The 16,689-nt window shown below is 41.2% G+C and overlaps 2 protein-coding genes across 2 annotated transcripts; one reads left to right on the top strand and one right to left on the bottom strand.

The window, feature by feature from the left end:
* The first annotated feature begins 12,353 nt into the window (after positions 1-12,353).
* On the top strand, positions 12,354-14,888 carry LOC112043965 (uncharacterized). The gene is made up of 2 exons (XM_024079700.2): positions 12,354-12,839; positions 13,760-14,888. The coding sequence occupies exons 1-2, from the start codon at positions 12,547-12,549 to the stop codon at positions 14,649-14,651; spliced, it is 1,185 nt and encodes a 394-aa protein (XP_023935468.2). The 5' UTR covers positions 12,354-12,546; the 3' UTR covers positions 14,652-14,888.
* Positions 12,861-15,241, bottom strand: LOC112044051 (uncharacterized). The gene is made up of 2 exons (XM_024079811.1): positions 14,885-15,241; positions 12,861-13,535 (listed from the first exon to the last, which is right to left on the bottom strand). The coding sequence occupies exons 1-2, from the start codon at positions 15,060-15,062 to the stop codon at positions 12,919-12,921; spliced, it is 795 nt and encodes a 264-aa protein (XP_023935579.1). The 5' UTR covers positions 15,063-15,241; the 3' UTR covers positions 12,861-12,918.
* Between the last annotated feature and the right edge of the window lie 1,448 nt (positions 15,242-16,689).

The following is a 16,689-nucleotide window of genomic DNA, read 5'->3' as shown; positions in this document are numbered from 1 at the left end:
ATTTTCCTTACGCGTTCTGTTATTGCTTTATGTGTGGTTGAAAATATAGGTGACTAACAGTAATCACTCTTAAATACTTCACCGTTTGTGACATTTCTAGGGTAGCAAAAAAACTGTATTAAATACATTAAGAGTTAGTTTTGAGTGATAGTGTCTGAGAATCGCTGTCAGGACGAGCTGAGCTTGTACGTGCGCAAAAATCTTATCTATAAAAAAAATTAACAAGAGGGCAGACAATTGTTTCTTTTATTGTATTCTGCTATCTATATGAAGCACGAATGCTTCTATTGCCATTGTTTCAGAATCGCTTGTCAATATTCCACCTAAATCAACGCCACCCTAATATCATATTATTTGCCAATGCCAGCTTTTATGGTCATTGCATCAAAAATTAAACCGACGTTCATTTCAAAGGTAACAACCTTAACCTTCAAGAATTCCATCACTTCTGACATAAAACCCACGTTGCAAGTATACGTCGCTAAAATCCTTCGCAGAGTTTCAGGGTTAGGTTAAGGGATACGATTCCTCAAAAATAAATAAGCTTTAACGGAATAATTCTACAAAGATGAAGCAAAGGATTTAATTTCATCTGAATATTTATCGGGCGTGTTGGATTTTGTCGTATTTAAACTTCTGTGGATGTTTTCAAAATTATGCTGGACCATATGTTCGATTTCAGAATAGTTATCACAATTGATTTAAACATTTTATGTTATCAATAATTGTATTTACAGGGTGGTTATTTACCATAACTTTGGGGTTATATTCTTTACCGAAAATTAATTAAAAATGTAAATTGGCTGTAGGCTCACGGTCAGGTTGAGCAGCCGTTTCAGCCGGTTCTAGGCCCGATCGAGGTTGCTCGGTCGGTGTTGTGGAACGCTCTCCCGTCATCTTCTCCCCTGCTTAACGGTGAGGGGTAGAGGCTACTGTAGGCTCTGTTGGAGGGTGGCGGTCTTCACATATCCATAGGAGAGGCGGACGCTTGACCATCATCTACAAATCTACACTACTCGAGACTACATCTCGACGTAATTTCTTATTACATGGTGTGGCAATCAATAAGTTGCGGCAGATAGCGTTTGCGTGCAAACACTGTGTCAAAAAAGGAGATAAAAATGCGGAATTATTATTATTTTTTTTGACACTTTCTTCCATTTTATCGTTTTTGGTGCTGGTCGTTCCTCTATACATACCACCCTGTTCATTAAGTAAGGTGATTTTATTTTTTCATGAAAAAATATTTCTTTATTTTCATTCTCGCCTAAAAGTAATTAAATTATATCCCCTCAGATACATTTGTCAACGCTTTTTCCAATCTTCAAATCACTTCACAAATGTATTTTTTAATATCTCAGTGCTTTTGGCACTGTGAGAAATTACATTTGTTTTTTAATTTAAGTGCAATATAAAGCATCAACAGCATCAAGCTGTGCCAAGATCAGATTAAACGGGAGAGGGCGGCCGACGTTCGGCGCGAGAAGCGGATCTAAATGCACCCAGGGCAACTCTGTAGAGGCGACGGCAGGTGCGAGGCGCTGCATTGTATACGGCCCGATGCGCAACCCTCGGTGGGCCCTAGGCATGCGCGGCGCTGGACGGGCCCACGGCTTGCGCCACGCTCGGTGAGCCCCGGTAGGCGCGGCGATCGGGGGGCCCCCGGCATGTGTGGCCCTGAACGGGCCCCCGGCTTGCGCCACGCTCGGTGGGCCCCGGTAGGCGCGGCGCTCAGTGGGCCCCAGCCATGCGCGGCCGAGCGCTGCTGAGTATGATAGAGAGGAGTTAAATACGTCGGGGAGGAGCGGGCGGCAGGCTGGCTTGCGGGCTTGGTAGCAGGCTGGGCACGTGCTGCCGGTGCTCGAAAACCACGCCGTCCCGCATGGACTGGCTTGCGGGCTTGGTGGCAGGCTGGGCACGTTCTGCCGGGTTTCGAGTACCACGCCGTCCCGCATGGACTGGCTTGCGGGCTTGGTGGCAGGCTGGGCACGTGCTGCCGGTGCTCGAGTACCACGCCGTCCCGCATGGACTGGCTTGCGGGCTTAGTGGCAGGCTGGGCACATGCAGCCGGTGCTCGAGTACCACGCCGTCCCGCATGGTCTGGCTTGCGGGCTTGGTGGCAGGCTGGGCACGTTCTGCCGGGTTTCGAGTACCACGCCGTCCCGCATGGTCTGGCTTGCGGGCTTGGTGGCAGGCTGGGCACGTGCAGCCGGTGCTCGAGTACCACGCCGTCCCGCATGGTCTGGCTTGCGGGCTTGGTGGCAGGCTGGGCACGTGCTGCCGGGTTTCGAGTACCACGCCGTCCCGCATGTGCGGCGCCACGACGGCTATTTTTTGATGTTCCGCAAATATTCTTTTAGCTACACCGAATAAATGGGAATAACTCAAGAGAGAGGATATCCTGGGATTTCTTGCACTATTTCGCTGATCACTGATCACAAGGCGCACGGCTTTTTTATGGTTTTTTCGGCAATTATTCGAATTTTTCTCGCTGTAAACCATCCTAGAACTTCAACGAACAATTAAAAAAAAAATTTACCAAATTGGTCCAGGCGTTTATGAGTTATGCGCTTACTAACGCATTTTGCGATTCATTTTTATATTATAGATATAAGATCCCAAATATTAGATAAAATACATTTACTTATTCTTGGTTACAGGTATATATAGACCCCAGCAAGTAAGTTGAACCAAGCATGATAGTTGTCTATGCAGGTACAATTGTAAACAAAAGTGTTAGACGCATGCTCTGAGGTTGAAAATTTCGTACGCAACTGTAATGGCATGGACGTGATAAATGGGATTCGACCACACGCTAACATCTGAATGTAATGATCCGCTTAGTAACTTGCATACCGCGTACTGCAGCTTCGTAAAGAAATGTCTGTAGTTGGCTAATACTGAAAGCTTACCTTCAACAAAAATTCTGCCATTGTGTTCTGCTCTTCATTTTTCTTGACTTCTTTAAAGCTGCAATTGGTTTCCTAAGAGGCGCACGACCGCTTCGTTTCCTTGTTTGATTTTCTGAACAATTAAATTTCTATTTTTTGGTTCTGGTTCATTGTGACGCAAAAAATTGTATCATTAACTTGCTTGTTAAGTATAATAATTATTATTCCCATAATTATTCCCAAATGGGAGACGATATAATAGTGCTTTTTTTGTTGCGTCATTTTTCTGTCATCTTTTATTTCATACTCCGACTTTTCGATACAACACAGTAGACCCTTTTCCTCAATTACGGCGCGTAAACTGAACAACGAATTATTGAAGTTTTCCACTTGTGAATAGATTTGCGTTTCAAACTTGGCTGCCTTGTAAAGTTGCAATCCGAAACACTGGACGGAGGATCGAAATCGTGTGCAGATTTGCGTTTCAAACTTGGCTGCCTTGTAAAGTTACAATCCGAAACACTGGAAGAAGGAACGCCATCGTGTGCCGATTTGCGTTTCAAACTTGGCTGCCTTGTAAAGTTACAATCCGAAACACTGGACGGAGGAACGGCAAAGTGTGCAGATTTGCGTTTCAAACTTGGCTGCCTTGTAAAGTTGCAATCCGAAACACTGGAAGAAGGAACGCCATCGTGTGCAGATTTGCGTTTCAAACTTGGCTGCCTTGTAAAGTTACAATCCGAAACACTGGACGGAGGAACGGCAAAGTGTGCAGATTTGCGTTTCAAACTTGGCTGCCTTGTAAAGTTGCAATCCGAAACACTGGAAGAAGGAACGCCATCGTGTGCAGATTTGCGTTTCAAACTTGGCTGCCTTGTAAAGTTGCAATCCGAAACGCTGGACGAAGGAACGCCATCGTGTGCCGATTTGCGTTTCAAACTTGGCTGCCTAGTAAAGTTACAATCCGAAACACTAGACAGAGGAACGGCAAAGTGTGCAGATTTGCGTTTCAAACTTGGCTGCCTTGTAAAGTTAGAATCCGAAACACTGGACGGTTCTGCAATTTTCTCTTTTTCTTTGTTTGGTATAGTATCTGCAATTAGGCTTGCGGGCTTGGTGGCAGGCTGGGTACGTGCTGCCTGTTTTCGAGTACCACGCCGTCCCGCATGGACTGGCTTGCGGGCTTGGTGGCAGGCTGGGCACGTGCTGCCGGTGTTCGAGAACCACGCCGTCCCGCATGGACTGGCTTGCGGGCTTGCGCCACGACGGCTATTTTTTGACGTTCCGCATATTCTTTTAGATATACCGAATAAATGGGAATAACTCAAGAGAGAGGATATCCTAGGATTTCTTGCACTATTTCGCTGATCACTGATCACAAGGCGCACATTTTGACGCCTTTCTTATGTAGATCAGACCACTTAAACAAATTTTATTGATTTTTTTAGAACGGAGCGACGAGGAAACGATCTTGCATCAACGGTGGTCGGCGTCCAATGTTTATTTATTTAATTTATTTATGTATTGGAAATGCCAACAATGACAGCAGAAAAACATTAAACATATATTGGTTACAGCGTTCTTAGACTACTGCAGCCATCTTTTACAGGCATTTACAGCCTTAGAATTTTGTCTTGAGCAGCATTTTTAATTGGATCATTTTGTTCTGCAAGGTTATTATTTTTTGTTTTTTATTTATTTTTATAAAGCAACGAAACCAGTCCTGAAGAGTCATTCTTATTTTTCTCTTAAAATTGTGTTTAAATTTTTGACGTTCCGCAAATACAGCAAAGCATATTACGAACGAATTTACGCCTTGGGTGTGATTTACTAAGTGCAGTGAACGGTCTACTAAAAAATAACTGCTTACTACGTGTTTTAAAGACGCCTTTGGAAAGAGAAACAGACTCTTCGTTATAAGCTCATGTTATCATGTTTTCTTGGGACCATTTTCTCGTATTTGTCTTTCTTTTCTATGTACGAACCATGTACAATGAAATAAAAATGCATCATTATATAATATATTGTATAAAAAATATGAAATAATCTTTTTAGCAGCTGCTATGGGATAGTGCTCCAAAACTGCACCTGCCCGTACTTGTTTGGCTGGACATGCTCCCAATGAAGCCAATTATGGTGTTATTAATATTATGAATAAACAAGACCGTATGTGGTAGATCAAGTAAAATTGGTCGTACAACATGAACATACGATGCCTTACTGCTTGCATCAACACTTGTCAAGAATAACAAAATGTTAATTTTTTTCACATACAAGTACTCAATCTGTTCTTGTAGTAGCAGTGAAAATGTAAATAACATAGTCATGAAAAAAATCAGAGGTGGTCATAAATAAATATTACATATATAAGATCCCAAATATTAGATAAAATACATTTACTTAGTCTTGGTTACAGGTATATATAGACCCCAGCAAGTAAGTTGAACCAAGCAACAAGCATGATAGTTGTCTATGCAGGTACAATTGTAAACAAAAGTGTTGGACGCATGCTCTGAGGTTGAAAATTTCGTACGCAACTGTAATGGCATGGACGTGATAAATGGGATTCGACCACACGCTAACACCTGAATGTAATGATCCGCTTAGTAACTTGCATACCGCGTACTTCAGCTTCGTAAAGAAATGTCTGTAGTTGGCTAATACTGAAAGCTTAACTTTAATAAAAATTCTGCCATTGTGTTCTGCTCGTCATTTTTCCTTGACTTCTTTAAAGCTACAATTGGTTTCCTAAGAGGCGCACGGCCGCTTCGTTTCCTTGTTTGATTTTTTGAACAATTAAATTTCTATTTTTTGGTTCTGGTTCATTGTGACGCAAAAAATTGTATCATTAACTTGCTTGTTGAGTATAATAATTATTATTCCCAAATCGGAGACGATATAATAGTGCTTTTTTTGTTGCGTCATTTTTCTGTCATCTTTTATTTCATACTCCGACTTTTCGATACAACACAGTAGACCCTTTTCCTCAATTACGGCGCGTAAACTGAACAACGAATTATTGAAGTTTTCCACTTGTGAGTAGATTTGCGTTTCAAACTTGGCTGCCTTGTAAAGCTGCAATCCGAAACACTGGACGGAGGATCGAAATCGTGTGCAGATTTGCGTTTCAAACTTGGCTGCCTTGTAAAGTTGCAATCCGAAACACTGGACGGAGGATCGAAATCGTGTGCAGATTTGCGTTTCAAACTTGGCTGCCTTGTAAAGTTGCAATCCGAAACACTGGACGGAGGATCGAAATCGTGTGCAGATTTGCGTTTCAAACTTGGCTGCCTTGTAAAGTTGCAATCCGAAACACTGGACGGAGGATCGAAATCGTGTGCAGATTTGCGTTTCAAACTTGGCTGCCTTGTAAAGTTGCAATCCGAAACACTGGACGGAGGATCGAAATCGTGTGCAGATTTGCGTTTCAAACTTGGCTGCCTTGTAAAGTTGCAATCCGAAACACTGGAAGAAGGAACGCCATCGTGTGCAGATTTGCGTTTCAAACTTGGCTGCCTTGTAAAGTTGCAATCCGAAACACTGGAAGAAAGAACGCCATCGTGTGCAGATTTGCGTTTCAAACTTGGCTGCCTTGTAAAGTTGCAATCCGAAACGCTGGACGAAGGAACGCCATCGTGTGCCGATTTGCGTTTCAAACTTGGCTGCCTTGTAAAGTTACAATCCGAAACACTGGACGGTTCTGCAACCTTCTCTTTTTCTTTGTTTGGTATAGTATCTGCAATTAAAAATGTAAATCAGTTATGATTGCATTGGAAAATAGTGTAAGTAAGTATTAGGAGCACACTTAAGAATAAGTTCTCATTTATTCATATATGTCAGTCAATTATAATAAAGGTCGGCTTTCCTTCTAAAGGCAAATAATGATTCTAAATTATAGGTCAGATAAATTAAACACCACGTACCTTCATGAGATTTAACCACTTCATCGGCAGTATTTATTGTCGCTTTGGTCTTTTTACGAAAAGAATTCCTTGTAATGTTACTTTTCAGAACACTGGACGTGGACGGTTCTGCAATTTTCTTTTTTTCTTCGTTTGGTGGTTTAGGTATAGTTTCCACACACAGTTATTAATTTGAATCGAGAATGAATTGCAAGAAGCCATTTTGCTTCGCTTTTTTTTCAACTTTCTTTGTTCAACTTTGAACCTGAGGTAGATGGATCCGGTCATATATGCAATCCTTTTCGTCAGGATTGTTTTGATTTGCTCCTGGGGTATTCCCAGGACTAGGAACACTCCAGGAGGTTTACTGTTTGTCCTTTTTATGGACCATGCTCACAGAAATGCATGAGTCACAAAAATACTTGACATTTTGACGACTAAGGAGAGAGAACCGTTGTCCCCGTCGTAGTAGGGAACGTATAGTGTCGTCGTTAATCCGGCTTGGGATGTCACACCGTCTTCGTACAACTATAGCATGTTTCTTCCGTGGTGACTTTAGCCGTTGAGCGACTGAATGTAACCACTGGAGGGCTGGCTCATATCCTTACACCACAGTTTTAGCAGGCCTTCACTTAGGAGGGCTTTTCCTGTAAAAACTGGGGCGTGTGTAAGAGGCAAATTCGTTATAGGGTCTTGAAAGCATGTCTCAATTATCTCTTTCGAGATTTGGTTTTGGATACCTGCCGCCTCTTGTGCTGTAAAGTCAGTTTTTGGTTCCAGGGTGATCGCTGCGCTAAAGTGTGCTTGCGCCACACTCGCATTTGTCATCGCGGCGAGATCGTGTCGTCAAGCCTGTCCCGTTTTTGGCCGGGCTAGCTCGTCGACGACGACGCCTTTCAGGGCCCTTGCCGACAGCCTCACCACTACTCCGCCCGCTGGATTGGCACTTTGGCAGGCGGGGGTGTGTGGCCGACTTGGGCGGGGATGTTTGGTCTAGATGTGTGTTGATTCCGGGTATCAGACTTGCCTTTGGCAGGTCCTGGCTGAGACGCACCTGTAGTACCTGACAGGGGCTTGTCCCCGGACGTGGAGCGACAGTCTCCGCGGGTGGGCAGCCAGCGGATGTCGGCTGTGCCGCCCAGTCCCGCTTTGTCCGTGAAAGTCCCCCGTTCGGTTCTTGCCCGCGACCTGGGCGTCCCTGTCCCATTGTTTGAATTCCAGCCTGCCTGGTATCATTAATTCATCTATAACAACGAATTTACCGGGCGTTAATACTTCTTGGAAGCTGCTGTTGAGCATATTAGCCAAAACATGAATTTTCTTTTACTTATTTATGTAAAATCGATTCTTAAGGAGTAAACACCAACGAAAATTCGTACATACAGGTACAACATGCTGTAGAATCACGTAGTAAGTGACTAAAAAATTATTTGGTCGTGGTCTGGTACCGTTTTGTCTTTCTCTCTTTCTTTTGATACGGTAGTAAGGTGCAATAAAGCCTGATAATTACGGATCTTGTGTAATTTTGCCAACATTTGTGTTTTTTTTATGCATTATAGGCTAGCGCTTGATCCGCTACAATTAAGCCTGATGGTAAGCATAAATGCAAAAAGTTGGAGCGCGCTTACCTTTAGATGCCTATTCACTCTTGCTTTGAAGGTGTTCAAATTATAAGTGTCATGAAACAAACGCCGGAAGGGCATTCCAAATATCTACAGTTACTTATTATTCCGATTAGTGTTAGAGTTACACTTAAAGGCGCGGCGTATGTGGTCACAGTTCACACGGCGATTCAAAACAAGTGGATCCTTGTTAACCGACTTCAAAAAGGAGGAAGTTCTCAATTCGGTCGGTATTTTTTTTTTTTTTTAATGTGCAGAATCTTTTAATGCATATTGGTTGAAACGAAATTAATAATGTCGTCAATATTTTCTGTTTTTTGTGTCTGACATCCATCCAAGCAATTAAATGCTATCATCTCATTTAATTTTATTTTAATACACTTTTTTAACTCTGAAGTATGTGAATTTTTTAATAGATATTCATTTATAATAGTGGCAGATGTCTCTACACATTGAACAAATACAATGTTTATGTAATTTAAACTTTTTTATGGTCATTATATTCTTTGAAGGTATCGAATATTGTGTGTGTTGGTACTGGGACGTTGTATATTATATAAAATGATAAGACTGTATAGAAAGGAATATACATATAATTTAAACTCAGTACATAGGTGCATCGGTTAGTGGAATCCGAATTCAGAGTGAATGTGTTCGGGGGCGCGCCTTCGCTGCTGTGCGCCGTCCTCCGGCTCCCCGCGCGTCTCCTTCCGTGCGTACGAGTACATTGTATAGATGGACGATGATCATGGTCCCCGAGTTGAAGTGTGCAGACTTCAAAACTGTGGAAGTGGGCAAATATTGTTAAATGCCCTACGTATTGTTCCGGTTTGCGTCTTCACTTCGACGACCCTGACGACACCGTCGTTGCCTGGGTGTAGCTGAGTAATTCTACCCAGGCGCCAGAGTAAGGGCGGAAGTGCTTTGTCCTTGATAAACACAAGAGTTCAACATTTTTAGATATCATTATATAATATTTTTACAAAACTCCATGTATTGTTTTTACTTTTTATGTAAATAAACCCACACACATATGAGCATGTTTGCATTTCGTCTAATTCTGCGTCTGACACAATGGTATTATCATCGTCAGATTCTGTGTCTGACATAATGATGTTATCATCGTCAGATTCTGTGTCTGACACAATTGTTATCATCGTCAGATTCTGTGTCTGACACCATTGTTATCATCGTCAGATTCTGTGTCTGACATAATGATGTTATCATCGTCAGATTCTGCGTCTGACACAATGGTGTTATCATCGTCAGATTCTGCGTCTGACACAATGGTGTTATCATCGACAGATTCTGCGTGACACAATGGTATATAATTTTAAAATTATTAACAATACTAGTTTTTAACCCTGCAATAAATTGCGGTACATTTGGATTGGGATTAGACCCGCGGTGACCGCTTATGCAACCAAATTTTTAGAGGATCTTTATTCAGTCGTCGGCTAGCTAACGCATTAATATTGAGTTTTTGCAAGTTATGCAAAAACCTTTCCACAGTCCTTGTCGTTCGGATCTAACCATTAACAGAAGAAGTGCAGTGAACCCCAATAAAATTAATATTTTGAAACAGTTTCCTTCGATCGTTATCAATAACATCTGATAGTGGCCTAGCCTAACCTCTATATACCCTCTCTATAGGAGGGAGGCCTGCCCCTGTAGTGGATTGAAATAGGCTTATGATGATGACTTACTTCTGGCTACTTTTGCATAAATCCCAGCTGCGTGCTGAATGGCTTAAAACTTGCGCTTCTAATTTCACTTTAATTTTTTGTTTTCCATTTGGTTTCATGTGTTAATCTGTGAGTGCTGGTGCAAACACAAAATTCGGATTGTTATTGTCATGGTGAAAAAACTCGTTAATGTGCTCCCATTTTCTATGTGCAAGTAAAGAAATAAATTAGTCAGAGTTGCAAAAGGCTTCTTCAATCTTTTCCAGTATAAAGTAATTAATGCATTTCTAAAAAAAATATAAGTACCTGATACTCTTTGCAAAATTACCTGGATACTTAATGTTGTGTTTGAGAAAATAATTCCTAAAACATTTTAAAAGATGCGGAGGATCCATTATAGTTACAATTTCATTGTCATTATAAATGAAAAAAAGGTCTATCAACCTTGAATACTAATGCATTTAACGCCCTCATGTTTACGCCATCCATGTCACGAACATTTATAAATGAAATAAGGTCTATCAACCGTGGATCCTAAGGCATTTAACGCCCTCATGTTTACGCCATCCATGTCATGAACATTTATAAATGAAATAAGGTCTATCAACCGTGGATCCTAAGGCATTTAACGCCCTCATGTTTACGCCATCCATGTCACGAACATTTATAAATGAAATAAGGTCTATCAACCGTGGATCCTAAGGCATTTAACGCCCTCATGTTTACGCCATCCATGTCATGAACATTTATAAATGAAATAAGGTCTATCAACCGTGGATCCTAAGGCATTTAACGCCCTCATGTTTACGCCATCCATGTCACGAACATTTATAAATGAAATAAGGTCTATCAACCGTGGATCCTAAGGCATTTAACGCCCTCATGTTTACGCCATCCATGTCATGAACATTTATAAATGAAATAAGGTCTATCAACCGTGGATCCTAAGGCATTTAACGCCCTCATGTTTACGCCATCCATGTCACGAACATTTATAAATGAAATAAGGTCTATCAACCGTGGATCCTAAGGCATTTAACGCCCTCATGTTTACGCCATCCATGTCACGAACATTTATAAATGAAATAAGGTCTATCAACCGTGGATCCTAAGGCATTTAACGCCCTCATGTTTACGCCATCCATGTCACGAACATTTGCAACTACAACTAAGTTATGTGAGAAACACTCTGTCAATAACTAAAAAAAAAATTGTTTTATACACAATTTGTAAACATCCGACAGAAAAATTGTTGTCTTAGTTCTGCAATTATATTACAGATATATTTAATCTATTATGTCGATATACTAGTAGACGAGCACTGTGCACCAACAAACAAATTAGAAATAAGGGTAGAGAATGGCATGGCATTCGATCATTTCATAACTATGTTTATTAACATAAGAACAAGTTAATTATATATATCGGAGAATATTAAATCTCACTGACTTAAACATCGTGGTATGTCTCTACTAGGTTCTACACTTTACGTCAAGGATGGCAAAATACACAAAATAACATTATCAATCACTATAGGCTCGGCGGGCCCCCGGCACGCGCGGTGATCGGCGCTGCAATAGCTGAGTCCGCATACCGTGTTATTCCGGATCTACGGCTTTTGGATCAGGGCTATGGTGTCAGCGTTGACCTCCAGCTGTCGCCATAGAGCAGCTACAGCCAGGTGTTTCTACTAGAGGTTGGCCTGCAGCACTTGTATATTATTGAAAGCGAATTCAGTTTTGACTCTTGTAAAAGGTTGTTTAGATGGTCTGATAGTCTGAGTCGACAGAGTACACTTCCTCGGACTCTCGACATCCTTCCCATGGTGTTTCATACGAGGGGGGTGGTGCACTTGGTACAGGTGCTGTAAGATTGGGTTCAGTTTTCCCTGATATGGTTTTTGCTGGCGGTTCTGTATCTTTACGTCAGTAACATTCGTTTCAGTTGTTTCCGTAGCCATTTTTGGAGCGGAGGGAGGATCCCACCTTGGTGGTACCTCACTCAGTTCTGCATTTCTGAAGAACCTGAGGTAGATGGATCCGGTCATATATGCAATCCTTTTCGTGTGTCAGGATTGTTTTTATTTGCTCCTGGGGTATTCCCAGGACTATAAGCACTCCAGGAGGTTTACTGTTTGTTCTTTTTATGGACCATGCTCACAAAAATGGATGAGTCACAAAAATTACTTGACATCATAAGCGGGATTTTGACAACTAGGGACACGGGCAGAGTACCGATGTCCCCGTCGTGGTCGGGAACGTATAGTGTCGTCTTAGGGCTTGTACACAAAACTGCGATGCGACGCGATGCGAATTCGCAACGCAAAAAATTACGACACGAATTGCTGCGATGCGATTTCGTGCGGCAAGGCGTCTCTCAGGGCGACCATTTCTTCGACGACCGTTAACCGTACTAAACGTATTTTAAATTGAAAACAGGTCGTGACATGGATCGTAAAAAGAAGTGTGCACTTTTATTATTGCTTAGGAGATACAGGAAAAAGAAACAAAGAAGATTTTGGGTTCATCCATTTATTACTATTATGAATCCCGTTGGAAACTATTTTCTTCTAAAATATAAAGCTTTGAAAACCGACGAAAAAAAATTTTTCGAGTATTTTAGAATGAGCATATTTTCATTCGAAGAGCTTTTAAGTTTATTATCACCATATCTTCAGAAACAATCGTACAAGGGGAGAATTCCTGTTATGCCTCTGGAAATGATTGGCCTCACTATCCGGTAAGTAAAGTAAAACAATAATTGTTTACATTAGTTTTTATTGAGAAAAGAGTTTTTAAAATATTACAATTCATAAAATTTACGAAAAATCAAAGTCTTCTTCAGTTGAAAGTGTGCTTAATATGCTTGAGTTAGAAAAATCATTACTGGGTGAATCAATTTGATCTGGTATGTTAGATGACTGTGGACGTATCAGTGGCGTTTGTTGAGATGTCGCAAAATGTTGAGTTTGATAGCCACCCTGGTAGTTGCTATTCGGATAGTAGTAGCCATGAGGTTGATGCAATTCTGTTAAAATTTGAAGAACTCTGCTCTGAAAGATTAGAGTTTTATTGTCATCTAATCTTTCAAGTGATGGTAGAATACCTTTAAAAAAAGATATGTGTCTATTCTCAGGTTCCTTTAAAATCTTTACAATATCATCTTCAAAATTATTAACCATCTTTCGTTTTGGTGGCTGCCTTTGGTAACGTGTTTTAGATGTACCTTCTTGATTATCCTGCTCATTTTCTGAATCATTTATACTAGTAGTGGTCTCATTTTGCAAATTTTTCTTAAGAAATTGTAATTGTTTGTACAGATGGTATTCTTTTATATTTTTGGATGCAGACCCTGACCTACTTGCATCTTTGAGTTTCTTTTCATATTTATTAAAGGTATCCTTAATCCCCCTCCATCTTTGTATTACTGAATTTCCTGAAAAAAAAAAATAGACAATATTTAATTTATTCATTTATTTATTAATCTTTATTATTCATCAAATACCAATTGTACAGAATAGGCGAACTTAACGCTAGAAGCGTTGTCTACCAATTAAATAAATTAAAATAATTTATGTATGTTTATGTCGTTTTAGGTTAGTGTTCTTTACTTTTCAAGTATGTTATATAAATTAACTTTTTTTTCTATTTATGTTACAGATTCCTAGCGACCGGAAATGAAATCAGAAATATACATTTAGATTATTATCGAGGAATAAGTACAGTTGCTAAGATAATACGAGTAGTTTGTAATGCAATATGGAAATTTTGTTTAAATGCAAACATACCAAAAATAACACAACAGCTGTTTGAAGAAATAGCTGCGGACTTTAACAAGAAAGCCAACTTCCCTAACTGTATTGGAGCCGTTGATGGGAAACATATTCGTGTTCGTAGTCCCCCAAAAAGTGGATCACTTTTTTTTAATTACAAGGGCTACAATTCAATAGTTTTGTTGGCTATTGTGGACTCGAAATACAGATTCATCTATGTGGACATAGGCGCATATGGAAAGGAAAGTGACTCCACTATTTTCCACAACACGAAACTGTACGACTTACTGATGAGAGGTGATTTGCCTACACCAACATCAAGGCCGTTACCGGGCTTTCAAGAACCGGTTCCTTTTGTTTTTGTCGGAGACGAAGCTTTTTCTATTTCGAATAATGTCATGCGTCCTTATTCTGGCAAGCATTTGTCTGTTAAACAAAGAGTATTCAACTACCGTTTGAGTAGGGCAAGAAGATATGTCGAGTGTACTTTCGGCATACTGGCCAATAAGTGGCGAATATTTCACCGGCCCATTAACGTTTCATATGATTTTGCAATAGATATTGTTAAGGCTTGTTGCATACTACATAACTTTGTAATTAACCGTGATGAATTAGACACCCCTATTGAAATGATCATAGATAATTCCGAACTACAACCACTTCAACAAGGGTTGAATGTAGGTAGTCAGGTGGTAAGTGTAAATATAATTAGAAACGAATATTCGGATTACTTTACTAGTGAAGTTGGAGCATTAAGCTGGCAACTAAAACTAATTTAAGAATATACAATGCGGCTTGCATTGTTGCTCGCGTTCTAGGTAATAAGTCAATACAACAGGTACAAAAGGATCACATCGTAAAACATTAAAGTAGCTCGCTGTCGACGCCTAAACATTTGTAAACAATTTAAAGAATATTTTTTGTGCTTATATGAATAGAATGTTTGATTTGTAGGTAGTTTTAGTAAAAAGTAAAAAGAAGTTTTACTTAATAAATGTATTTGTGTACTTACCAAGTTTAGTTTTTTCATTGTTTTCTTTTTCCTCGAAATTTGGAAATAAACTTTTACACACGTCCTTCCAAGCATCTTGTTTAATGAATTTGTTTTTATAATCTTCATTACTAGTATCCCAAAGAACAGGGCGCTCCTCGATCAGTGATATTAAAAAATCAACGTCGTATTCTGTCATTTTTAAAGTACACGTCTTGCCCACACGCTGTCCCAGAGCGAACTAAAAATGGCGTCAACAAGTGTGACGCAACATCGCAGGAATGCGCGATGCGAATCAATTCGCAAGTTCTTGCGATGCGTAGAGGGAGCTCGCAGATTTTTGCGATGCGACGTCGCATCGCAGTTTTGTGTACAAGCCCTAACTTGCTTGTTGAGTATAATAATTATTATTCCCATAATTATTCCCAAATGGGAGACGATATAATAGTGCTTTTTTTGTTGCGTCATTTTTCTGTCATCTTTTATTTCATACTCCGACTTTTCGATACAACACAGTAGACCCTTTTCCTCAATTACGGCGCGTAAACTGAACAACGAATTATTGAAGTTTTCCACTTGTGAGTAGATTTGCGTTTCAAACTTGGCTGCCTTTTAAAGTTGCAATCCGAAACACTGGACGGAGGATCGAAATCGTGTGCAGATTTGCGTTTCAAACTTGGCTGGTTATTTCCCATAACTTTGGGGTTATATTCTTTACCGAAAATTAATTAAAAATGTAAATTGGCTGTAGGCTCACGGTCAGGTTGAGCAGCCGTTTCAGCCGGTTCTAGGCCCGATCGAGGTTGCTCGGTCGGTGTTGTGGAACGCTCTCCCGTCATCTTCTCCCCTGCTTAACGGTGAGGGGTAGAGGCTACTGTAGGCTCTGTTGGAGGGTGGCGGTCTTCACATATCCATAGGAGAGGCGGACGCTTGACCATCATCTACAAATCTACACTACTCGAGACTACATCTCGACGTAATTTCTTATTACATGGTGTGGCAATCAATAAGTTGCGGCAGATAGCGTTTGCGTGCAAACACTGTCAAAAAAGGAGATAAAAATGCGGAATTATTATTATTTTTTTTGACACTTTCTTCCATTTTATCGTTTTTGGTGCTGGTCGTTCCTCTATACATACCACCCTGTTCATTAAGTAAGGTGATTTTATTTTTTCATGAAAAAATATTTCTTTATTTTCATTCTCGCCTAAAAGTAATTAAATTATATCCCCTCAGATACATTGTACTAGTGCCAACGCTTTTTCCAATCTTCAAATCACTTCACAAATGTATTTTTTAATATCTCAGTGCTTTTGGCACTGTGAGAAATTACATTTGTTTTTTAATTTAAGTGCAATATAAAGCATCAACAGCATCAAGCTGTGCCAAGATCAGATTAAACGGGAGAGGGCGGCCGACGTTCGGCGCGAGAAGCGGATCAAAATGCACCCAGGGCAACTCTGTAGAGGCGACGGCAGGTGCGAGGCGCTGCATTGTATACGGCCCGATGCGCAACCCTCGGTGGGCCCTAGGCATGCGCGGCGCTGGACGGGCCCACGGCTTGCGCGGCGCTGGACGGGCCCACGGCTTGCGCCACGCTCGGTGAGCCCCGGTAGGCGCGGCGATCGGGGGGCCCCCGGCATGTGTGGCCCTGAACGGGCCCCCGGCTTGCGCCACGCTCGGTGGGCCCCGGTAGGCGCGGCGCTCAGTGGGCCCCAGCCATGCGCGGCCGAGCGCTGCTGAGTATGATAGAGAGGAGTTAAATACGTCGGGGAGGAGCGGGCGGCAGGCTGGCTTGCGGGCTTGGTAGCAGGCTGGGCACGTGC

The sequence above is a fragment of the Bicyclus anynana genome, chromosome 26 (assembly GCF_947172395.1).
Source record: "Bicyclus anynana chromosome 26, ilBicAnyn1.1, whole genome shotgun sequence".
In the NCBI taxonomy this organism is placed as follows: Eukaryota; Metazoa; Arthropoda; class Insecta; order Lepidoptera; family Nymphalidae; genus Bicyclus; species Bicyclus anynana.
The sequence above is the reverse complement of the archived record's forward strand: the minus strand, read 5'-3'. Positions and strand labels throughout refer to the sequence as shown.